This window comes from Lagopus muta, chromosome 5 (genome assembly GCF_023343835.1).
Source record: "Lagopus muta isolate bLagMut1 chromosome 5, bLagMut1 primary, whole genome shotgun sequence".
In the NCBI taxonomy this organism is placed as follows: domain Eukaryota; kingdom Metazoa; phylum Chordata; class Aves; order Galliformes; family Phasianidae; genus Lagopus; species Lagopus muta.
The window spans coordinates 16231807-16258504 of NC_064437.1; the positions used below are offsets into that span (position 1 = coordinate 16231807).

Below are 26698 nucleotides of genomic sequence, written 5' to 3' on the forward strand. Positions count from 1 at the left end.
CCTGATTATGATGAGTGGTGCAATTCTAAGCCGTAACTAGCCCTACTAGATCAAATTCAAGCTTTCTTTAGTGATATGGGATCTTTGAAAGATTTTTATGTGAATGTCTCCACTCGGAAAATCTAAGATATGCATTTTGTACTGAAGAAATAAACCCCCTGGGTACGAGATAAGTCCAGTGTCAGGAACAAGACAAAGCACACCAGATGCTCAGAATAATGTTTGGCTTTCAATTACCACTCACTGCTCAATTATTTTACTTGTCCTAAAAAAAATATTTTTCAGACATTCATTCACAAACACAACCCTGCTGTATTCCTTATAATTAGCTGTTCTTCAGCGGCCAGCCTTTTAAGAACAAATATAAGACAACCAAACACACCAGGAACAGAAAAAAGCATTCACTGCTTCCAGTTGCAAATTAGTTCAACTGGAACAGTTCTTGGTTCTGACATCCTTCTCTTTTTGGTGAGAAGAGATTTATCTTTATGCTCAGATTGTGTGTGAATTTCAAAATTTCTTCTCAAATCAGAACTTGTCATGGGCAAACCTAACTCAGTTCCTGACTTACTCACAGAAATGTTTTGTGTTGTATTACTTTTATTTGTAGAACTTAAACTGGTATACATTCCATCTATAGATTTCTTAGTGCAAGAGTAGAGGACAGTACATTTCTTACCTAAGCTGTTAAAATGCTCCACAGAGATGGGAAGACTGCATTTAGTTCCCTTCCTGTCTGACTCATTGTGGTGAAGAAAATCAATCTAAATAATTCTGCATGCTCATAGTTCTGTTTCACAGAAAAGTAAAAAGTTTCCAGCTTCACAGCAAGATATTTGCCAAAGCTTTGATTTCTGTTTTCAAATCCTACTTCTAAGTTCATGTAAAGAAGGAAAGTGAACATGAAATCTTCTCAACCTTATATTACTCTTTGGCTAGATTAGAGGGTATGAAAAAGACAACCCCTTCTATTAAGTGCCTTTTTATTTATTAAATATACCAGAAGTGAAAACTGTTTTGAATTACAGGAATTATTCAAAACTTTTTTAACTGTGATGATTTCCTAACATCCAGACAGTAAAATGATATTTATTGAATTTTCTAAAAGCCATAAAACTATTTCTTGGTCACTAGGCCTGCTAAAAAAGCCTATTCTCTTCCAGTCTTTAGTTATTTGAGAGAGGTCTAGAAGTGTCTGTTCCCATGATTGGAAAAAGCTGAGAGGATGAGGTGTGCGGTGCTTTGTTACTCACACACAGATACTGAGCAGGGCAGTTAAAATTTGAACCCAAAGATATTATATGAGTGAAAGACTTACTGCTAGGATCTTCAGATTAACAGTCATGCGATCTTGCCAGACAAAGCAGACAATGTGAGGCAGGTACAAGGTGAAATACAGGACACCACTGCAGGCAGCTGCCAGATTTGCTTTGGAGAAAAATGTGCTCAACAAGAAACATTGCATTATGGTGGCTGTATTGAATGTCAGTAGAAATAGGAAGAAGAGAAGCGGATTGCTATAATTCAGGACTTGGCCGTGCTGTAAGCAAAAGGAAAAGATTAATTTAAGAGTGCTACTCATGTTCTGAACTACTAGAAAATGTCAGAATTGCTAATGAGACATAACCTGTAATGAGCAATAAAAGCCATTCTTTCTCACCCACTTTTTTTTTTTTAATTCTTCCTGCCAGTAATGTTTCAACTCTTGTGGTCGTTAAAATAACAAAAATCCTTCATCTAAATTTATTCTTGCTTTTGGATTGTGACTTCAGTTCAATGCTACAGACTGTAAAGTACATATTTATATTCGATGACTGAATTAAGACTGCAGCTGATTGAAAACACATTCTGTCCTTGTCTTAATATGTAAATGATTCCAAGCAAGAAGTGCCAGTGTGGAAGTTCTCCTATTTTAAATGAAACCATCTGAACTGTCATAAATTTTTTTTCACTGATCTCATATCTTCTCCTCAGTTCATTTGTTCAATGTGTAGGAAACATTATTTAAGAAAATCTGAAAAAAATACATCTTCAGAAAATATAACAGGAAAATTATAAAGCACTATTTCTGAACACAAATTACATTCTAATTCCAGAAGGCTATCACTGCTGAGGAAAACAACGGCAGTTTCTCGGAGGTCCCTGTGTACTAAGTAACCCACAGCATATCTTTTGACTATTCTTCCTTAGAACTTTTTGTAAATGAAACAACATACAGAGTAATTAATTATATGTATTGTTTTGTGAGGGTTCTCACAAAAAATCTTTCCAGTGAATTTTACTTTCCATCTCTGCTAAGTGCTCATGCTGTACAGAGGACTGCTTACAAGAACACGCTTCCTGCATGTTATGATCAGAACAAGTCAACAGCTGCTCCCATCTCCCTATGAATGACTACTATACCTTCCCAACAGCAAAGCATCAACAGTGCTAGGGAGAGTTTTTATGGTTGTTCATTTGATAACTCTTACCATAATCAGTGTTGTGAGGAGGAATGTGCTCACAGCCATCATGAAGAAGCTGTCTAGGAACCAAGTGCACCAAATCACTCCATTAGTGATGCCTCTGTTCTTCATAGCCTCCTTCAGACGCTTTTCCTTCTCCAGCACTATACTCTTCACAGTCATAGAAACGGAATATATCCAAGCTAGCACCATGAAGATGGGAAAGGAGCGGTTTAAGGTTATCATAAAGCTACAAAAGCAAGCGATGAAAAAATTTAAGTAAAACAGACAAATATTAAAATGAAAGGCAAGAACAGAAAGGAAAAGACTGGGAAAGAATGCATTTATTAAACAAGGGACTGGAAATTCTCAGTCTAAAACTAGGCTATGCATAGTGCAACAGAGCACCACAGGGTTTGCATATCCGCTCTGATATGCCTGTGGCTGCTGTAGGCTTCAGAGAGCTTTTGCACAGATGAAGATTCTGTACCGCAGTATTCTCAGAGGGGAGGAAGTAAACAGCAGGCTTGCCAGGGCAACTATCTGTCAGGCTGGCAGGTAATGGTAGATCAAATAACCTGTCTGCAATCTGCAGGTATCTGAACTACTAGAATTGCCTGCAAAGAAACACACTGAATAAATCAAAATGATTTCTGAAACAATTTTTTTTTTTTAAATTTTTTGAATGAGATTTATAATAAGACAGCAGTAGTAAAAAGCAGCACTGGAACAGGCATGCTCCAATTAGAAAAGCATGCACCACACCATCTAGAGCACATGTTCAGGCAGTGCTAATGGGAAAGTCATAGCAACCACAAAACATCTGAGGACCCTCTGCACCCAAAAGGCTCACTTTCTCACCCTCTGAGCAAAACAAAAAACAAAACAAAAACCTTTCTCCTTCAGGAAAAGAAATTCCTGGAATTCGTTGCTAGATTTGTGTGATATTTAAGACAAAAGCAGTCATTCTACAAAAAAATCAATGGACTGGAATTAAGGAAAAGAAGGCTAGATAAGATCAGGTAATTGCTGAAAACTGTATCATCATCACAAAGGAAGGAAAAGGACCGATGTTAGCAGAAACTGACAGCACACATCCAGCTTTATTGCAAACACTCTTTATGTAGTTATAAATGGAAAAAAAAAAATAGGGATTAGGATTCTGAAAGAAAAAGTTCCAAGAGCCTAAATTGTCTTGAGATTCTGCAAGATCTGTAGAGAGCTGGATGTCTTTGAGCACCAGAAATACGTAAAGCTGTGAGAACTACTATATCTAAACATAGGGCTAGGGTTTGATAATACACCTGATGAGACTGGGTTGCTGTATTCTTCAGAACTTACAGAGATAGAAAGACAGATATAAGTTCTACTGGGACTTGTATTGTTTGTTCAGTTTTTCTTTAGAAAATGGCTCTTTTTGTATAAAGGTAGATTTTACAGATATAATTAGGGAAATAGGCTTGCTACAGTAGAGAGAATCCTAAATAAGTAACTGAAGGAGGCAGTGTGGGTTCTAATACAGGTCAGTGCTTTGCATTTAGTTTTGCTGCAGGTGCTGTTCAGTTTTAGAGTTAGTTGAAAGCTTTCAGAAAGATAATGTTTTTGTTGGATCCTGTTTAATACACAAGGGATAGATCCAGGACTGACTTTTTTAGGTACCAAAGGATTTTATTTGGGTGTCATGCTGACAGTGACTTCTCAGCTGTAATTAGTGTGAAATCTTACGTTATTACCTGAAAACAAACAAACAGACAAAACCCCAAAGTTGATTAGTTATTTATTCTGCTGTTAAGGGGGCAGTGTTTTTTGCTCATTTTTGGTCTGGACACTGGTTGCCTGGTTGCAAAGGCCAGACTGGGGTTAGGGGTAGAAACTTGGCAAGGGTGGCTTTTGGAGTCTGGGTTACGGAGGGATATGGAAAAGAACAAATTCAGTTATGCCTCAGTTACTGCTCTCGTATATATGCCTTAGGACTAGAGTTAGAACTGGTGCTTGGGAGTCTTACAGCGTCCATCACATCAACTAGTCATCAGAATTGAAACAATAAACTGCTCTTACTCACACATCATCCACAAAACATGGATATGGCATTTGCTGAAGATAAATTCCTTGTGGCACTTCAGTGTTGGTCTGGGTCTTTATAATCCCATGCTCAATCATATCTTGGAGATATGCAAAGCCTCCCCAGATATAACGTAAATCATCCACAGGATCAGCTCTTGGACCAGGATCCCAATACCTTAACAAAATTTCACATGGAAATCATTTGGGTAAACAGTAGCTTTAAGGAAAAAAATAAAAAAAGAAAAAAATCTTAGCTACTGAAGTTGCTGGGGCATTGCTCATAGTTGCCTTTTCCAGTTTGGTCTGTCAGACCACAATGATTGACAAAGATTATAACCTAGAATATTCTCTTGATTCCTTTAATTTTCTCTATACTTAAACAGAATAGTAATTTTTCACAAAAATGTACATAAATAAATCATGTTGCAGAGAAATTGTTTTAGAATAGAAGTAACTATTTGTAACATACTATCCTTAGACATTGAGTTAGATTTCAGTCATCAGACCCCTATGTGGGGGCATTTGAGGAGATATAGCAGAGAAGTTCTGCTGTTCTGGTGGAGGAGAGATGGATCACAATCCATGTGGTTCTGCCTTGTTCACTTTTCTCTGTAATAGTGCCAGTTAAAATCTTGCAGCAGATTAATGAACAGATTCTGAGCACAGTCATTCCCTTTGCCATACACCCATGCACCTACCCACTACCTGGCCTGATGGTTGCACGAGTGATATACCACTTGTGTTAGAACCTGGTAAGTAGAGATGGATTCTGCTCTGCATTACATACTAAATACTGGTGAATACAATTGATTTTCATGCATGTATCCAAGGCACGTTCTAATGTCCTTGCATTGCATATACTCAGGTGATAACCAGGAATAACCAAGAAGGAATCACCACCTACCTATCTTTGATTTTATTTGTTTTCTCCACAGCATCTATGTCCATCCGAATCTTGTATTTCACATGCAGTGGAAGAGTTTTTCTTGTAGGGTCTATATCTGGAAAAACCACACCAGCCCAGAATTTGTTTTCCTCTAGTAAATGAAGGGCTTGATGAGTTAGCTGGGTTTCGTCATGATAGCCTTCAAATTTATCCAGAGTCAAGCACTACAAATAACCACAAAGATAACAAATGCTTTGGAATAAGCTAGCAAGAGATATTAAAGCAAATATGAGTGGCTGACAATAGAAAACGTAGTTTCATACAAAGTAGTTGCCATTTTACTGTGAAAGTTGGCAAATATTGGAAAAGGATGCTCATACAGGATGCAAAGTTTCCATCTTTGGAGATACTCAAAACCCATCTGGACATGGTAGTGCGCAGCCTATTCTATTTGACACTGTACTGACAAATAGAGTTGTATTAAGTGATCTCAGGAATCCTTTTCAACCTAAAAAACTGCACGATTATTTGCAAACTTGTAACCGTGACAAAGAGTAAAGATCTTCCTATAAAGAGCAGAGAATGCTAGAATCCCACCTTTCAATCCCATTTACAATCAAGACACCTCTCTATTTATAGAAGGGTAGGGACTGAGTTTACTCACACATTATGGCAGTAAGTTTCTAAACCTGACATCTCATCTCTGACATTTCCTTTTCTGCTTTACAGAGTACCCAGAGAGAGAGTTTCAGGAATTAAATGGGGGAGCCTTTTGAAACCAAGGAAGCAGTAGAATTAAAAGCAAATGCATTAATAAATCCTCCCAGCATCTCTTGTCTGGTCTGATAATATCTATCTGATTAACCAAATGTCCTCAACATACAGTTGAGGAAGAAAACCCAGCCCTCTGGATAAAAAGGATGCTTCCCCCATCCTGTTCTAGTCTTTGCAGGGCTTGAGGGAGTCATGAGCAACACACTATTTGGTTTCCTAGGCTAACAAATATCTTATTAGGTATATTACTAGGTATATTACTGACTCTACTACAGATACAGAGACAAAACATTGCCTTGCTTAATTAAGCTGTAAATTAGAAAAAAAAATCATTAAATTTAGCATTTTATTTAGCAAAAAAGAAATCTCTTCTTCATCTCAAACTGGCTTCTTAGTATTGTTTATGAGTTTTACTTAGCTAATAGCCTGAAAAGACACTAGGCATGGATGATCTCCACTTCTCTCTTACCATGGAATGTAACTACAGGGTCATACATGACCTTTCACTGCAGAATGTACAGTGTCTGGACTAGACTGAGAAGCAGTACAGACTATTACCCAGGTGTTCAAAGAAACAGCAAAGATTCAAAAGAGAAAACACAAGTGCTTATGGGTTCTCTTTGTGAGCAGAATGAAAGAAAAACTTGTGCAAGAATACAAGCTGACATATTAGTGTTGCAATAACAGCTCCCTTGAAGTGACAGGAGATTTTATATTGTAGTCTACAAGACAAAATCTGGAATTCTTTCCCTTAACATGAATTGCATTCAAAACAAGTGCTGCATTCTCTAACTAGGCTTTTTTTCCCCAGTAAATTGCAACAGAGCTTGTGCCTTTAGAAACATTGTGATTTCAAAATTGATTCATCTTCCACTTGCTAAGATTTATTTCTTATCTTAAACCAGTAAATATTTAACAATTTTAAATGGCTCAACAAAGATGGGAAAACCAAAGTTAAATATCAACAAGAGGATTAGAAAATTAAAACAGAAATTAGTGTGTATTAAGAGGTGCTTAGCCCTCACAAAGAGTTTGTCTGTTCCGCAGCCTAAGGTAATCAAAAGGAGCGACAGGAAATTCTTGGGGTGGTGCAAATAAGCAGCCACTGCATAACTTCTAAGATTCTCAGCTGTACCACACAAACCTGAAACCTCTAAGGATAACTTCTGGCAGTACATTACCCTCACTGTATACCCAGGTGAGAGATAGGGTGAACCTGAAAAGGAGCTATTTGTTCCCATTGTGCTTGGTACAGTGTGAAAACACTTCCAAATGCTAACAACTTAGTGTAAACAGCAGACTTGAAAGTACTAGCTTGTTACAATGAGCTTAGGACACTAAGATCTACTACCAAGTACAGTAATTGCCCCAGTACTGTGAATATTCCACTACTGATCTGTACTGAAGCAATATATCTCAGTTTAAATAAGAAATAATTCTGCTAATACGATGCTAAACATCATCATCAGAATTAGCAGAAGTCTGTGCAAAAGCTTTATTGCCCTCTATTACAACAGCTTTAAGAAAGCAGACAAACCATAAGGTCCATTCAACCATTATTAACTATCCTTTCAGATACCGTATGAAGTAATTAAGCTCTTTAAAGACTCCAAACCTCAGATGAGAGATGCTAAATGTTGTGTATTATGGCCAAGTGCAACAGTGTTTTAAACTCTCAGTGTTAATCCTACAGCATTGCAGGCTCTACTAATTTTGTCTAATTTCTTAGGTTTACAAAGAAGAGTCAGCATTTCTTCTATCTAACTCAGCAGGAATCCATGCCATCTCAGGTCAGGTTACAAACATGCTTTTACCTAATACCAGAAAGATACAGGAAAAGTATCACTTGTGTCACTTACCTGGCTCTGGATAGGAATGGATGTAGTAGTTTGCTCAGTCCTCTAGAAATCTAATCTTTTTTTTTTAATCACTTACATTTTTATTTTTATAGATTAATAAATCTGAGTCTGACAAACTCATCTGTAAGTTACACTGTCCATGCTAGAGTAGCCTGATAAAAAGTATATTCCAAAGCATTTTCTGAATAGCTTCATATTTTCATCTATGTTTTTAGCATTTCTTTATTTATATGATGAAATTTCGTGCCACTTTCTGTACTGTGACTCTCAGAAAGCCTATAAAAAACACAGCACTCCTAGAAAATGGGTGAAGAGATTCCAGGAAAGAGACAGACGTCTTGTCAGAAGTAGCTACAAAACAGGCAGAAACTCCCTGTTTTTTTGATCAGGTTCTCAAAATCCTGTACTGGGAATTTCCGAAGAACTATTAGTTCTCTAGTCCTGTCCTTGCTGAAAATAGCAGTCTGGTAGTTGTTAAAAACAAACAAACAAACAAAAAAAAAAACAAAGCCCCAAAACAAAACCCCAAAACAACAAACAACAACAATGCAGTTTTCCTTCAGGAAAAAAGCACTTTCTGCTTCTCAGCCCCAAAGCACATTCAGACATTCAATTTACCTTTGGAATGCAGCATTATGGGATTGTGAAATTTTATTTTATTTTATTTTGTTCTGCTGCCACAGATTTGAGGTACTGTCTATCCTGCTTCAAGATATTCTCCAGAAAGATTCCCACCAGAGAGAGAAATGCCCTTACCTCCAGATACTGACTGATCAAACGCAGAGCTTGGTCTGCAGCACTGAATATGTTCCTCCAGTCAAAATCCACCATTCCCTCTTCCCTACTCCCTGGAGGCCCATTGTGGAGAAAGTTGATAATGTATTCAGCAGTTAAGCCTTCAGCACCCAGCTGACTGTTCAGGAAGTCCCTCACTGTAGAGTGCTTCAGAGAGTCCTGAGAAAACATATTGGAACAGCTTTACTACAGTAATCCTCTTCATGTGTCATATTTAGAAAGAAAGGTTTCAACTTCCACAGCTCTTTCTGAACTGCGAAGTAGTACAAAAGGGTATATTAAGAAAGGAATTTTATAAATGGGTAAATATGTGTAGCCAAACTAGAGGTAAGAAATGAAGAAAGGATAAGTAGGAATGTATCCTTGAATACTAATTGCGCTTCTTCCCCCTATAAGCAAGAGGATAAATGTAATAAATGTCTAATATAATAGGACAAGAAGCTTGGAAAAACATATATTTTATTTAGAATAAACTGCTTTATGGACTTCAATCACAGGTACTACTTGCAGGTGATCAAAATCAGATCTAAGGGAAGAAGAAATAAGCCATTTCCTCAGGCAGTAAAAATTGCTGGGTCTAGCTAAAACATGGTTCTACTGGTTTCTTTCCCTAAGTAGCACTCTAGAAAATCAACTCGGGTGTTTTGAAGGACGCTTTGCAGAGGCTAGAAAGCAGTAATTACTGTCTTTATTAAGAACTCATTATCATACCGAAAAGAGAGTCTAAATCTGAGGTTGCCAGAGTCTCTGTAACACATTTAGGACTAGGCTTTAAGCCAAGCTCAGCCAGCAAACCAGCAACCTTATAGGCAACTGATTCCTTGCTGCAAAGGCTGTGCTTCCAGACAAACCTTCTAAAACATTTATCTTCTTGCTTAATAAAAATATAGGATGGTGAAAGGCTGCTCTTACTGAAGCTTCCTGCTAAGTTATAACATACACGGATCATATTCATTTGCAGGCTGTTTTGGAAGAAGTACCACAGCTGAGGTCCTACTTCTTCCCAAGCTTTGATCAACAGTCTGAGGCGTTCAAGTTCCTCAAAAGTGGAGTTCGCCTAAAAAAAACAGGAAAGAATGCTTAGAATGCAACAGAAACAAACACTGACAATCAATGAATTTACAATCCAGGCATTCAGTGACAGTGAAACCTGTAACTTAACATACAAATGTGTACTTAATAAAATTTTTAAATGGCAGAACTATAAAAACTCCTCAAAAAAGGGAATTTACAAAATCTATTTGGAATCTAAGTCACTTACGGTATGTTTCTGTGGTTCTTGTAATGGAAAAAGAAAAAAAAAAAAAAAAAGAGCCCACATTAACCCTACTTACCTTCAATTCCTTTAACTACTCAGGTTTTAGGTTGAATGATTTCCTCTTTGTTTTTTTCCCTTGACTATTTCCCTCTATTCTGTAGCTGGAGCCTAGGCTCTGCAACAGAGCTCTTCAGCTGAGACCCTAAAGCCAGGTAAAATTAATTCAATCATTTATATCAAGGCCATAGCAGAGAGGTAGTCTGACAGAATGGTGTCTGACATGGAAGCCTGTATGAAGAAAAGTGTGTTGCCATGTTGAAAAAATGGCACCCATTGACATTCACTGCCACTTGCTGAACATCCATGGAAACTAAACAGTGGATGTCAACTCAGTATGGTGTTGGATGGCTCATTTCAGAGGTGGTGACAGTGACATGAAAGACAAGCCATGTTGTGGAAGACCATTCACAGATGTAACACCAAGAAATGAAAAACGTCTCCATCAGCTCAACTGCACAAATCAGCTACTGGCAATGACTGTTGAAAAACAGCATTTTGTAGCTGAGAATTTACTCCATCAAACAGTGTTATCGTGTCTCTGAGTCTGTTGCACTTTCCATGGAAATAAACAGGAGGTATTGCTTTCAGAGCAATCTACATACATATGAATATTACAATTTCTCTCAATGCAAATATAGGAACATGCCATCAAAAAGGCTACTTGAGCCGGAAAAAGTAGTTTGGGCCAAGGCAAGATGAATTAGAGAAGACATGCCTCCTGGGTTTGTTTGTTTGTTTGTTTTAAATGAAATGTAACCAGTCCTCTTCCAACAATCCTCAGAACAAGAGGAGTTCCTGAAGAAAATCTGATTAGGTTGACTGTTTTTCAAAGTACATTTCTCAGAATGCAATTTTTTAGAAATACACATTTGTATATTTTTTAATTCCTTACATTTTTAATGATTTGTTGTACAGGAGGTGAACTGGGAGCAAAGAGGATTTTTCCCATCAGCAGTGGCTTCACAGCACTCCAGGCTATTTTGGTTAAAGGGTTTGATTCCAAGTTCTGAATCAATTCATTGCAAAAGGGTGCTAAAGACAGAAAGACAAATAGACTTTATGTAACTTCAATTTTACTACAAGTAACATCCTGCAGGGCTTTTTGCTGGCAACATGGACACCTAAATGTATTATGAAACTGAATAGGATAAGCACATTTTGTAATATAGAACAACAATGTCTAAAAAATTGAAGATTGTAGATTTTATAGTTGTAAAGTAGACATCAAAGAGTACGGAATAGCAAACAAATTTCATATTGTTTCACTCCTTACTATGGTAGTTGATTCTGATATGGAAATATTTTCTTTCTCCTATCAGTCATTAATTCTTTCACAGAATAAACTTAAGGACTGGAGATTCAGCAGTTCAGAATTTGATCTTACAATGAACTTAGAACTAAGCATTTTTACATAAGCATTTCAATCTTACTTCTGAATTATAAATTATTTTTGCAGTCAGAATAGAACTTCTCTGATCCCTGGCTAAGGAAATGGAAATACTGGATCTCCTACTGGTCTTGTGAAAATTCAGACATAAGTAGAGTCAAGTATCAACACAGATAGTGGCATTTAGAATTCTCTCTGGTGGTAAAATGCTCACCTCTACTTTGCAACCACACAAACATATCAGTCATACCAGAAGGAACAGACAAATACAACAAAAACTTATATATATAACAAAAATAGTGAGCAATCTCTATATAAAAAAAAAGATGAATGGAAAATTAAAGAGGACAATAAAGAGACAAAATAATGAATAGCAGAAAAAATAAAGTTGGTTTCTCCTTGATTTCTTTCCTATTGCAATTGCAAGTAAAATTATTTTATCTGTCTCTAATTTCTCAAATCAACTGCTTTAAAGCATTATTTTATAAAAGCCATAGTGGTATTCTAACATACACTGCATATGTCCACAGTACCTATCATGGTTTGGTGGAAAAACTTACTGGTTGTATTATCATAAAGATAAATGGATTTCTTTGTGGAATCAATCCCCAGGAAAGCTTTGTAGTTGTTATCTTCATACCAGTTGAAAGAAAGCACTCTGGATCCACCTCCTTCTGGGTAGCCACAGAAAAGATCAGAAAGGGAGCTCACCAAGTGGCCTAAGGATTCTGGTATTCCATCTTGTACAAATGGTTGCAAAACCACTAAAAGGTCCTGAACGCTTTGCTTCCTGGCTAGCTGCAGTAAAAAAAGATTTCTTTGTTAATTGCAACCCTCAAAGGAAGAAAGTAATTGGAGAGATCTCCATTGTGAAAGACTTTGTGCAAAGTCCAGAAGCAGTCAGAATCCGACCATTTCATCTCTGTGCTGGTTACAGGCACCATGTTCAGATCTTGTTCTTTCATGTCTATTCTGAATAAATCAGTAATAAATCAGCTTCAGAATTGCTAATGCTTATGTCCACATTTATTTTGTGATGAGGGAAGAATGAATTTCTAAGAAAGCATTTCTTTCCAAATAATTCTGTTTTCTTTCTGATAAAGCTGGTAATGGGAATAAATAGAATAGAGGATAAAAGACTACACATCACTCAGAAAAGTGATGCCTTCTGTTATTAGACCACTTACCTTTTGCACTGCTTGGGAAACATTAGATAGCACCCTCCCCCAGGACCTGAGGTCAGCACCTGCCGAATTTCTGTCCAACACAGTGGGAAGCTGCGAATACATGAGAAATACAGATGTGTTTTGAATAGCTTATAAATAACAACAGCTAATATGGTAAGAGAACAAAATCCAAATGGCATCTCTAGTTCAGTGAGTTATTTGGAACACTGTCTAGACAGTTTTGTTGGTCCACAAAACCATCACCTGCACATAGACTCACATACCAGGTTGATTGAGTGGTCTTACTGTCATGAGGCTGAAAAAGTCACAATCCATTGGAAGTATAGCTTGGTATGCTTTGCTTTTCTAATCTCATCACACCAAGAGGTGCAGAAATAAGGAATGAATCAACAGCCATTTATGAGAAGCTTCTTCTTGGACACTATTCATTCAGTGTGATGTAAAGAGTCTTGTTAGCTTTTTAATTTATCAAGTATTCATTCAGGAGGCCACTGCTTACCATTGAGGGGAATTAGCTGGTAGCACCTGCAAGAGCTCCTGATTTTCAAGAAACAGGTGACACCATAGCATACTGTCGTATACTACTTCACTTACATTGTTGCATCCAATTCCAGGTGATGGGGATGAGAGATTTCTGGGTTTTGGCAGCAGAGCAAGCAGCACAGTCATAGTCTTTCTCCCATATTGTGTTAATATTGAGGTATTAATCGTCTCTCTCTTAGGATTACCTTACATTCTTTTACCATTTGTAGTAAATTTATTCTTTCCTTATCTTAATTTGCACTTGAAACCATGATATTACTCTGCTGTGACAGCAAAGTCAAATCAATTCTTTAGATTTAGGATCTGCATAGTACAAAGCTGCCTGCTGTATACAGCAAGCTGCCAAAGCGAAGATCTCATAATAAGTTACATAGTAAAAAACAGCAAGATAAATGCAGTGTTGCAAAATACAAAGTCATAAACCTGGGGAAAACCAACACTGAATACATACACAGCGATGGACTATCATGGAAAGAGACCTTGGAATCATCACAATTAGTTCTCTGAAAGCACCAGGGAACATTAGATAATACAAGAAAAGAACAGAGAGCAGTTGCAAATATATATAATTATATCATCATATACTTATCTCCATGATACATGGATACTGAACTGCGGCTGCAGCTGTGGTTTATTTATGGCAAGGACACGGTAGAAATATGAACACAAAGAAGGGCAACAAAAATCAATAGGAGGAAAAGCTTCTGTAGAAAGTGTGATTAAAGCCAGTAGAACTTGTTTAAAAACAAAACAAAACAAAAAAAAGATTTGTATAGGAATTGTAATTCAAGTTGCACCATGGCTTTGACTTTAGAGTAAAATTCTGGCATGTTGGATGAAGCAGACAGGATGGAATAGCTGGGGTTATTTCAGATCCCCAGTAGGTTGTGCTGCATCTGCCCTGTTACACAATCTGAGAAGAAAACACTGATTTTTAAATTTTATTTGATTCGTTTAGTTCTGTTGTATGGTGAATTTCTGTTATCTCCTAAAGTATGTTCCAAACTGTCTACTGCTCCTGCTGATGGTAGGCTAATAATCCTACATCAATAGTCACACATTTGCAGTAGCAAGTGAACAAAGACTGCTTAAACACTGGTGATGCACTATGAAGAAAATTGTTGAAGTTCAAGGAAGTATCACATAGGTGAGGATCATTGCGTTAGCACTTACCAGCTGAAATAGCTTAAAGAAATCAACATTTGCATACAAGGCATCTTCTACTCTCTGTAGGCTTTCCTGGGAGAGAGCACACATGGCCTTATGAACAGAAGGGAGGCCCCTTCGGCTGCTGAAGATAATAAAGCGGTTCAAGAGCATCTGACTACAAGCAATGTCCTTTAGCGTCAAGTTCGGTACACCATACACAAACTGCAATCAAAAACAATTTATTATTTCATTTTGTGAATCTTCAGACCTGTGCAGGAACAATTAGAGATTTATAAAAAATAGACATTTGATAGCAGCACCTGCTAGTATTTTCATGAATGGCGGGAAGATGAGGTCAGCGTAAACACTAATTCTTCAACAACCTTCATTTTGTGGTATGATAGATCACCTCGCCTTCAGACAGACTTTTCTTCTCACTAGAGATTCCTCCTTTCATTGCATCCTTGTAATGAATTTTCTTGACTTTCTGGCATACAAGCATGCCTGAGGCCATGCCACACTACTTATTCTTATGGTTAAGCTTTTGCTTGCTTGAAAGTATTCCCCCAGGACTAACCAAATGTGCCACACAACCCTACTTTTTGTTTAGCCTTATGGTTCTGTTATCATCTGACCTAAAAGTGAAAGGTAATTCCAATAGTTCCTAAGCTTGATTTCCTTCTCTTTTTTACTTTAGTTATAATTATTCCCTAATGCTTCCAACACAGCATTATTCATTACCACTGTGTACAGGCATACAGCCAGACTCTACAAAGTCATTTTACATTAAACTACACCCAACCTACTTATTTCAACTACTAATATAAACATGGAACAGAAAATAAAAAATTTCTCCAGTGTTTAACGAGTGGGAGTAGTTTATAGTTAAACCAATGTAAATAAAGAGTAACTGCACAGAAATCAGTGTACCTGCAATTTTTATTGTTGTATCAGAATACGCTTGGAAGTCTGAAATTTAGCTCTGCTTGCTTTATAATGAACAGAATACATAGTAATATAATGAAATATAGCACTGGAAATTGCCCATAAACTAAAGTTCCCATCCTCTGTCCATCTCTTCCATAGCACAAATTGTAAGGAAAAAAGTTCACAAAAAGTTCACAACATCACAACATGATGGCTCTAAGTCCTACCATTTTGAAGACACACACATGACTTTCAGACTACAAAAAATATATACTTGTATTATACAGATTGTGTATAATGACAGTGCAAAAGAAGAGATGCATATTTCTAGAAATCTGGCAGGTACTGTCCCTATCATCCCTGCACATAAATGTATATTAACATTATCTATTCTACTTACACTAGGGAGTCTGAGCACAAGTACAGCAACAAATCCTTGAAGAGTTCTAACATAATACAATTTTAAAAAACAGGACACCTGAAATCAAGTGCACAGCAGTAATTAAATTAACCTCCATCAATTTCCTCATCCTTTACACCATTGCTTGGTCTTTGCAAATATGTACAGTCTAAACAATCAGTCCACTCAGCCCAGGCTCTTTGCAAGTGAATGTTCTTCCATAAGTAGACATGGCATGGCAAGTACTTTATGCTATTCAGTAAGCAATAGTCTACATACTAGATTATCAATTTTTAAAAATTAAATTACAAATGTGTGTCCTCAGTGTCTTTTCACCACACAATTTCACCTACAGGAGAATCTGCAAGTGCAAGTACTGCTAAGAAAGCAAGACTCGCTTTACAGCATAGCCAAGACCTGTGAGACAAAACAGGGCATTCATGCTGCATTGTTAACACAAGTTAGAGAGAGGCAGAATGCAAAAAAGCAACTGATAGGTAGAGTCTGGCTTCCACAAAGATCCTCCAAAACATCTCAATTTGGCCACAAACTTCAACACTTGAATTTAACTGACCTAATGACTGAAGAAATAAAGTCTTTCACTGACATCACTGTTCTGGAAAGGTGCATGTGAAAAGAAAACGTTCTTTTAACTGTGCACATCTGACTTGGCATAGTCCTTACCATTCAATGAACTGCAATACAGCTGAGCTGCACGGGGAGGCAACCTGGGAATCTTACTTTGATTTGTGAAATGAGGAAACTGTGACGTTAACATAATTGAAGGAGATTAAACACAGAAAAAAGAAAGGTTATTTACAAACAGTAGCTGCATTTCAAGAATGTTCACAAACAGATGGGTTTAGAAAAACATAAAACCTCCGCCCTTCCAATTTTTCCGGTAGGGTGGGTTGTTGCCAATCTTTCCTGAACTTATTGTGTTTAACATCAGCCTCTTATCCTTATCTTAGAATGACTCAAAAAAACAGGTCCTCAGAGGAAAAATTCAGTACTTTTTTTTTTAATCAATGTGTCACTTTTGTCTAAAGAAATGAAGTCCAAATTATTATTTCAGCTAGTTGCCTGTTTGATCAGGTTTAGTTTTCAGCTCTGTGTGTCATTTCCTGCATTCCCAGGCAGCTGGGACCTAGATCTGCAGCCAGCTGTTGGCAGCAATCAGGCTCTTGTAAACAAGCTCTCAGCTTACTTTTAGCTCAGTCAGCTCTATTCCATTTCAGCCAAGGAGAAACGGCGTCTAGCGATATGCAGGCAGAGTGGAGTGGCATGAAGAACTGGAGATGAGCTATTATGGTAAAGGCTAAAGCCAACCACAGATCTGTATTCCAGTCAAAGATCTGAGACTTTGACCAGAACCAACCATGAGCAAGTTAAACGGGCTGGTCTTATCAATAAGATCTAGAAGAAAATCTGGACATGAACCAGCAGTGTATTCTTGCAGCCTGGAACGCCAATGGTGTCCTGGGCTGTGTCAAAAGAGGGGTGGCAAGCAGGGAGAGGGAGGTGATTGTGAGGCCCCATCTGGAGTATACTGTATCCAGGCCCAGGAATCAGCACAAGAAGGATGCAAAGCTGTCAGAGTGAGTCCAGGGGAGGGCCACAAATTCAATTAGAGGACCAGAGCTTTTCTTCTATGATAGAAGGTTGAGGGAGTTGCAATTGTTTACCCTGGGGAAGAGAAGGCTCTGGGGAGAGCTTATTGCCATTTTCCAATACCTACATCACTCAGAGGGTGGTGAGGCAGTGGCACAGGCTGCCCAGAGAGGTTGTGGGTGTCCCTTTCCTGCCAGTGTTCAAGGCCAGCCTTGATGGGTTTCTGGGCAGTCTGATCTAGTGGATGGAAACCCTGCCCATGGCAGGGAAGTTGGAACTAGGTGATCCTTGAATTGCCTTCCAACCCAGGCCATTCTATGATTTTATGAATTGTGATTTATTTCCCATAGCAGAGTAAGTATTCAATTGCCATTAAAAATAATTCTCTTAGAGTCTTTTGAGAACCATGAGATCAGATTTTCCTCATTCCATTGCTCTTGGAGAAAGTATTCATAGCACTTTCTTTCCCCATAGCTGTAAATCAGCTTCTGTGAGACGACATTATACACCCGTGATAACCGTCAACAAGAAAACATCATGCAGAACAATGAAAGTGGTGTTTAATACCAGATTTCTGCCAGCTTCATCTTTAACTGATGCTCATTTTTTAAAAATTCCTAGTATAAAAAGAACAGCATCTTTTTCTACAGCAGCACAGAGAATACAGCAGGACAATATGTTCCAGCAGGCCTCCAGAATACTTCCGGAGATGAAAGCACCATCAGTCCTGCATACATTAGCAGCTGAAGGATTTTCAACAGCAGATGAATGAAAGCCGTTGGGCAGCTAACATAGTCTAACAAAACAGCACACAGTTCTCCTGGGACAGCAGAATTCTAATGTAGAAGAGGAGTGGCAGCAGGGAGGAAAAAAGAAGCCCAACAGCGTATCTATATTTATTTGTCTTGTCAGAAGCTGCAAGGAAACAATTTTCTGCTGTCTCCGCAGATACAGAGACGTAAAAGTTGGATGTATCAAGTGATACTGCTGGCTATGCTATGGTCTTGTGGTATTGCTTCATGACCAAGTGAGGAGTGGGGAGATCTTCTCTTGATACTAATCAAGAACACAGCAGATAAGATCTGCAGCCTGTCAAACTATCTGGAATCTGTGGGGCACAAAAGACACTGAATGCAAGATCATTAATCTCCTCCCTTTTTGGCTGCACACAGTTCTAGCATTTGTGTTTTATGTGATGGTGAAAAAGAATTGAATTTTGAGCCTCAGTTATTCACTTGTTTCAATCCACACACTAACACAGTGTAGAAATAGTTCCAGAGTTCTGATTCAGCAACATTCATTCACTAATACAACATTCCCCTCGACTCCCACATACCAGTACGCACAGTTGCAGAGACAGCCTGGACTTGGTCAAACACAATCCACCATTTAGCTGCTACAGGAGTGATCTGACCTGCAGTTTTCACTGTGAATTTTCTGAGTGGGTTTGTTATTCAGCTGGAATCCAAAAAAATTAGGTCTGCTTTCACACTCCACCGCTAAGGTCAGCATACTACTTTGCTGGCATTGGGGCAGAGAATTTAAACATAAAATTAGGAGCCTGAAAATTGCTTTCTGCTGTTAATCATCAGAGCAGTTGTCCCAAAAAAATCTGAACAACTACCTTCTGCTTTTGAGAAGTCTTTGATCACAAGGACATACGCATTGCTTGTCAGTACCATTTCTTAATATCTTGCTGTTCAGGAGCAATGATGGCATCAAACAAAATACCTCTGTTTAATACATATGCAAAATACCCATAGAATCACAGAATGATTTGGGTTGGAAGGGACCCCCAAACATCATCAAGCTCCAGCCTCCCTGCCACAGGCAAGGTTACCTATGTGAAAAACTTTCCCTGATATCTAATCTAAACCATCCCTCCTTCAGTTTAAAACTGTCAAGACAAAAAGCATTCTTCTAGGTCCATAAAAAATACGCAGCCACTAAAGCAGGTATATAGTGTGAAGTCCCCACTGAAGCTACTTTGCATATACAACTCAAGAGGCTGTATTTCAGGCAGGTAACTGGTAGCTTTTGTATTCCACCCACCTGTTCAGGGCGCACTTGAGCATTAACAAGCTGGAAAACAACTGCATCAGGAAGGCCAAGGTTTTCCAATAAGAAGGAAGTGAGAGTCTCCCCATCTTTCAAAATGTCTAGAATTCTTATTCCTCTTCCTGGATAAAGAAAAGAGTACAGGGATAAGTGAAATGCCAGATAAAGGAAGTTAAAGAGCATCTCAAATCCTAGTTTAAATCTGCAAAAATTATGTATTTTGGCTCACCAGTGACTAATGGGGTCCAAAACTACTTTTGAAATTCACAATAATTTTAATATTTTGCTAGAGAACACTTATCAGAAAATAGTCACTGCTAGAACTCTCCACATCTGATTTCTCAAAGATGCTTCAGAGTAGGACTTCAGAAATACAAGTACTGATAGCATCCCTAATTGCATTTGAAAGTCTCTGCCTTTTTTCTGCTTATTTCACATGTTCAGATTGAAGCATGCTATTGTTGTTAGTGTTACAGTACCTTCTGCTGGGCCTTGTGTAAATAATTTCAGTCAGCCCTTTACACTTACATTAGTTTATCATTTACTGTTGATAATTTTATCTATTTAACCCGATTTTACAGTTTTTGCAAAAACAGCCCCTTAAAAATCTTTCACAAGCAAAACTTCTTATTTCCCTTTGAGAAGCAATTGCTCCTCCATGTATCCATTCAAGCAGTAAACACTGAAAACATTATCAGGTGCCTGTCTCTTGTGTTTTCTCTGATGCCCTTCCTGGTACCTAGGTATAGGGGAACAAGAAGGGGGAGAGTGGGTCAAGAAAGGAGGATTCAAGAGGTGAATCTGGTTTAAGGAATCAAGAAAAGAAAGCAATGCATACACATACAGAACACATATAGTTAATTACACAGAACATTTTCCTATACAGATAGAAGTGGCTATTCACATTTTGTTACTTTTGCTCTGGAACCAATTTTTTTTTTTTTAATTTAATTACACACATTAAAAATAGTTTCCAAAATAACCTTAACGTTGTATTTCATAGGAATTGGGAGCAATGTGCTATTTTCTGGTTGCTAAGTATATACAGGATGCAAAGGCAACCCCCTCAAACTACGGGGTCTGATCTTTTAGCAAACCCATCGCACTTCATGCTTTTCTGACATGAAGCCAGATGATTCTCTCTAATTTTTTTTTTTTTTTTTAAAGCCACTAGTTAATGAATTTTCGGTTACCTTGTCAAACAGTAAGAATAGTCACAGTCAAATGTGAAACACATTAAGTTATTGTTAGTCCCTGCATAGTAATTACTAGATGGATTTCATAAGGCAAAATTCAGTGGTCTAAAGGACACATAGAAAACAATTACCTGCAATTCTTTCAGGATTTGTTCTCATTGTTTCCATAAACTGAGTCATAATGATCAGTTCTTCCCAGACTCTGCCAAGGTCATGGATTTCAGGGGCTTCCAGTAAGAGCTCCTGAGCATCTTTATATACTCTTGCAAGACTGAAAGAAGAAATAAGCAACCAATGATAATTTAAGACTGATGACTATTATGAAAACTTCATATATATACTTTCAAATTTTACTTTTTCTGTGGTAGGGATGAGGAGAAAAAGTTAATTTATCTTCATCCTTGAAAAGCTCAATTTTCTGGTGACAAGAAAGTACTTTCAGTGAATTCAGTTAGATATGGGAATCCACGTGGTTCAGAGGGCTACTTGTGTGGCAGAAGGCTGGCCTCTCCTACACTTACATTACCACACACTGTTGGGGAGACCGGACCTTCCCATACAGCACTCCATATTTGTTGTGCAAATATGCTCCAGTTATGACTAAAGATCAGCTTTGGCAGTTAAATGGTCCACACAGCCCTGCTCAGCTGGATAAGCGACATAAAATCACCAGATAAAGAATCCTTCTCCCTCTCTCAGTTCAGACCCTTCTAATGTGGTAGTAGCTTTTTAAGTCCTTTCTTTAAGTACAATGAAGTACATTTCTTCTAGAAGTGGGAGAACAGCAATGCCCAGTTTTTACCAAAGGCAGCTGTTCTGGGTTAAGACATACATTTCAAGCAAAGATGCAGTCAGGTCCTGTGTTCATAAACAAGTATGAAAAAAATCTTATTAGGAGCAGAGGTGGTTAAGCACATCTAGGAACTAAATGTCACAGGCTTCTTTTCCTTCTGCTGTAAAACAGAGATAGAATTTGAACTAATACCTGTTAAGAAGCACTGCATTTCTTTAACAGTTATGCTTTCCATATATGGAATGGTAAGTCCCAGTCCTCAAGACTTTTTTAGCTTACAGGAAACAGCAAACAGGAAGGACAAAATTCTTTCAGAAAACACAATGTATTTGCTTCCTTTGTAATGCGCTGAATTTATTCTGACTCACAAAGGGACAGTTCACTCTGCAATAAGCAACTGAGAAAAGCCAGAATATATATATATAAAACAAACTTTTAACTTCACTGCGCGACTGGCTGTACCCTCAAAAAGCTCAGTTGATTATTTTAAATCCTGTTCACTAGGAACAAAACACAAAAATCTAATTTAACATCAAGCCACGGAATTAAATGCTACCGGAGCCTTGATAGCACTGGCATTGCTAACTCATTGGATGCTCAAAAGGGAGATTTGGAATTACTTTTTTCCTAACGAGTTTTCAGTCTTTGTCCACTATATGCTGCCTCTCACAACTCAGCTACAACCAACAAGGCAACGAAGCATTCCCACAGCCCTTTTCCATCAACAGTCCAGAAATCTCCCATTCTCCTGTCTTATTCTTACCTTAGTATCTGAAAGTTACTGTGCTGGTTAAAGTCTCTCAAACGTATAGCCAGAACAAGTGCTATATGAGAAGTGGTAGAGCAGACTATCTCTTGCTGCTACTTCATGAAAGCCCTCATTCAGGGGTAACAGCTTAACTCATGAGAAAAGAAAGCTTAGAAGCTTCCTACTCAGAAATATTTATCTTGAAACAGTCAATGAACAGCAGGCAATAAAAAAGAAAAAAGATTTTATCATATGAATACACATTCTGTAGAGACTAGTGGAACTAAATTCCTTTGAAAAAGGCATCAACCAACCACCATGAGCTCCATTCTGACATTGTTGATCACTGTTGGAATGAAACTGACTTGCTAGAACAGATTTTTTTTTGTTTTTTGTCTTTTAGTAGTTGCATCCTGTTGTCCTAAGTGCTCCCCTTTCCTCTTTTGCTTGCAACACAGAACAATTCTATAAACTATCCTCAGTACACTGAAGGATCAATCTAGGCAGGATGAAGATACTTCATCCTTTCTCCTCATATCACCCACTAGGTGCCAACAGGTTCAATAGGTGTCAAGGGCAAGCTATCAGCAATTGCTTAGCAGGCCTGCATTATGGCAACCCCCATTTTAGACACAGAGCTCTGCTTACATAGAATTGTTGTAGTTGGACACAACACCTGGACTCTCTCCACGGGTTGGGCTGCGGAAACAAGGATTGTTCATGTTACAGAAGATGCCTTGTAACCATGGCAGTGTTCCTGCGGATGGCATTGCCTTGTTTGGGAAGTGACCTGGAATATGGAAAAAAAAAAGTGTCTTTTCTGATGCAGTCTGTGTGAACCTTAATACTATTATGGGCTCAACGTATTTCTCAACAACAAAATTATAGCTACCTACAACTTGAAAGAATCTTGAGACCTTATGTTAAATCCAACCATAAAGTATCTCAGGAGAACTCAAGCTTTTATTTCACTCATAATTAATTCTCTCGATACATGGCTATAAATAACTAAAATGCTTGCAGCAGAGCGTGTCTTTTTGCCATTAGAGAAGAACACTTAGCAAACAGGCCCAGTGCACCTGTCCGAGATGTCCTAGGCATTATCTAGCACAAGACAGAGTATTAAAATGTCTTACATTCATGTTGGCGATACAGTGGATTAGCTTTCCTCAGCCAGACCAGGGCAAGAAATAATGACAGAGGCCATATAAGCTCCACCAGAATACGAAGCTGGAAAAAAAAAATATCTATTCAAAACAAATTTTACAGATAAATCCTGCAGAGAGTCACTACAGATTAGAGAGCTGAGGCCTTTAAACATAGTGGCAATGCCCAGTGCAGCATGTGCCCATGGTTATCCTTTCCTATTCCACCACTTTGAAAGGACACTCAGAAAAGGCTAGGATTTCATCAGAACCCTGTGAAGCATCAGCATCAACTCAGTGGCTTTCTCACATCTACTAAAAAAGTGTTTAAGGATACTGACTGTGATAAAGACATAGTAATAAGCTGCCAGGCAGACTAGATGTAGATCTAAATAGTTCTTTCACAACATGGATGACCCTAAAAATACAGTAAAACAAGCTGTGATGCAATAGGTAAATAGGGATTTTATCCATGCTTTTTGCACTGTTGTCCTCAGTAGTAGGCTTTTGGCACAGTGTAGAGACTTTTGCAGAAGTCTACATTTCTTAATCTTTACTTTTGCCTCTTTTCAACACCACTCACTTCAACATTATATTCATTTTCCAATACTGGTGGAAATGTATATATTGAAATCAAGTGTCTTATTCAACAATGTGTAATTGCCCATCCAAGGCCACTTTACTGCCCAGGTCTCTGAATACGCGTAGACATCACTTGATAGCCATGATGAAAAAGCCAACAGCACTACTTCACCACAGAGCAACATCCTGCCTGGTTTCTCAGGCTGTTTCCTCCACTCCTGTTTTTCAGTTCTATTGTCTCTGTGTTTTGGCAGAGGTTTGAAACTACAATCCTTTGATCTCGTGACACAGGCTTTGGGCTCTCGGAATCAGCTATGGGCTTCTTGTGTGCATTTACATGGCACTTTTTTCCTCACCATACAAGAGACGAGACAAACTCTTTCCAAAGCTGGGTTGTAGCACAGGTGACAGGAAGACCCTCACTGCTTCCTTTCCTTTACTCTCTCTTCCACCATCAGATACAAAATACGCAACAGTAATGCATACAGCAGCAGGATAAATAATGCGTCACACACGAACGTGGGTTTTGTTGTTTGTTTTTCTCCCTTTTTCAGACAGAGGCATGCAGGGCAAAAGGTACTCCACAGAACAACTAAGAACAGGGTTTTGAAGCTGTCCTACTTTTTCCACTGTAACTCTCATAGCTTCAATTAAGACCTGCTATGATTTTGGCAAAAAAAAGTAGAAAGATTTACACCAGGCAACTGTTTCCTACTTCACACTTTGTCTCAAGGTTGTTGTTTGTTTGCTTGTTTTAAACAAACAGAAAAGAAACACAGAAAATCCCATCACCTAAGAAGTTACGATGCCTCATATTTTTAAAGTCAGACAAAATCTTGCTAGCAGTAAAGGGCAGATGACCAAATTATTAGCCTAGGAAGTCTGCCACTGCACAGCTGTACAGTATTATAAGCCATTCTCGATACCGAGTGTGTCCACAGCACCAACATAACCAGTAAACGTGACATTTAGGACAAGCACTGTGCAAATCAACTCAAGAGGGATAAGAACTGGAGAAGATTACTCAGTTGTTTTTGTTGCAGGTAAAACTGGGTTATTGCTCAGAAGGAGGATCTTGCTCCATTCACAGGAAACACAAAATCCTCAGACTTGAATTCAGTATTACCTTCTCTCTGAGCTAACTAGCTGGGGTGGGACTGAAGGCTAAAGCAAAAGGAAAGCCTCCATTCAAGTTGGTAAACAGTGTGTTGTGTGATGAGGACAGATAAAGAGCTGTTGGCCTTCTGATACTTTCCTGTAGTTCTTTTCTTGAAGTCGTACAGCTATCTCAGTACCCACTAGGAAGGCTTAGAGAACAGTCCATAACCCCACAGAATCATGAGATAAAGAGCAGAAATCTTAGCAAATCTTACACACAGAGACATGTAATACCCACATGGACCTGCGATGGATCAAGCTCAGTCATGTGATTCTATATATCTGATGAGGCGAAATTGGCTGCAGATCATCTGTTAACTGTGAGGAACCCTTTCCTCTTGTGAATTAGGGTAAATGGTGAACTATGGTAAAAGATTGGGCCTGCCTCCCAGTTTATGGTACTGCACGATGGTTGCCTAAAGCAAGGCTCATTTTCCCAAAACACATTCTTATAGCTGCTTCTGATGTTACAGATTTTTGTTTTGGCTACCTTGTTTGTCTGAGTGGACAAATAAGCAAGTAGGTTTGTATAAGCAAAAAACAGAATAATTTTTACTGACTCAATTTTAAAATTGTTTTGCCCTTCAGAGAAGAGAACTTATTTCTTTATACTTAAAAGCTAGGAATGATCAGCACAGAAAGGGACCTCTGGTAACACCTAGAAATTACAAGGCTAGCAGTTTTGAAATTTCTATAGGAAAAACATAATTAAGAAAAAAAAATCCAAAACACAGCTAATAATTCTAAATGAAATGTCTGTATAGGTTTGCTAAAATCAAATAATATTTCACACATTGAAAACACTGAGTGCAAAGATCCATTTGCAAAAAAATTAAAGAACTATGTTTCAGTTCTCTCAGCATAAACACTCAAAGATCAGAAACACGTGGATTTTCTTTTGTTGGGGTGCACGTTTTTCTGAACTTGAGAGTCAAGCTATGACAACTCCTTGGCCATCAGTAGTCTAGTTTTGCAAAGGTGTCCTTATCCCTGGTGTAATTTAGGTTAAGAATGGATTGGCGAATTTCATACCGCATTAAAATACAAGTTGTCAATGTTGCATGCATCAGCTTTAGCTCATACTGCAAACTGTGAGACCAAGTCTGCGGGGAAGATATGAAAGAATGCACATTCAATTTGTCAGTGGAAAAAAAGAATGAGATAACCCTTTGACCTTGTAACTTTCAGCCTGAGTCACTGGGAATGTCTTTAAAACTTATGGAAGTGAACAAAACAGCGACTGCAGTTTTACACAATAACATTTTCAGTATTTAATATCAATCAAAAATCAAGCAAGCAATCACCTAAGTGTGAACAAGAAAATGGTTTGGAAAGTGGACTGTCTCAGCTCCATCAGCAAAATAGCTATAACTGTTAGAGGGAGATTCCACCTGATTTTGACCAAGAGCTGAAACAGCTCCGGATAAATTTTTTGTTACAGCTCCCAAAATATGATGGCACAGAAAAAAGTGACGTCAGCATAATTAATCATTTCACCTCTTCCCCTGACTCATTCTGGCACTGCTGATCTTTGTTATCAAAGCAGAACAATCCCCTTGACTGCTCCAGCTGCACACATGACCAAGTGCTCTCCTTTATTATTCTCAGTTTGAAATGAGTGGACTTTCTGTATAGGAGCTCATAGGAAGCTTTCCCTGAAAATTACCTTAAGAG

General features: G+C 38.2%; 1 protein-coding gene across 1 annotated transcript in view; it reads right to left on the bottom strand.

Moving 5' to 3' along the window:
- ABCA4 (ATP binding cassette subfamily A member 4) overlaps nt 1-26698 on the bottom strand; it is a 67807-nt gene that overhangs the window by 38367 nt on the left and 2742 nt on the right. The window contains exons 3-16 of the mRNA XM_048944940.1: nt 23276-23369; nt 22788-22929; nt 20730-20869; nt 19397-19524; nt 14431-14628; nt 12715-12804; nt 12088-12325; nt 11033-11172; nt 9763-9879; nt 8784-8981; nt 5413-5618; nt 4507-4683; nt 2472-2694; nt 1319-1540 (exon numbers count right to left, since the gene is read on the bottom strand). Of these exons, the coding sequence (XP_048800897.1) occupies nt 1319-1540; nt 2472-2694; nt 4507-4683; nt 5413-5618; nt 8784-8981; nt 9763-9879; nt 11033-11172; nt 12088-12325; nt 12715-12804; nt 14431-14628; nt 19397-19524; nt 20730-20869; nt 22788-22929; nt 23276-23369 (2313 nt within the window). The remainder of the gene's footprint in view (nt 1-1318; nt 1541-2471; nt 2695-4506; nt 4684-5412; nt 5619-8783; nt 8982-9762; nt 9880-11032; nt 11173-12087; nt 12326-12714; nt 12805-14430; nt 14629-19396; nt 19525-20729; nt 20870-22787; nt 22930-23275; nt 23370-26698) is intronic.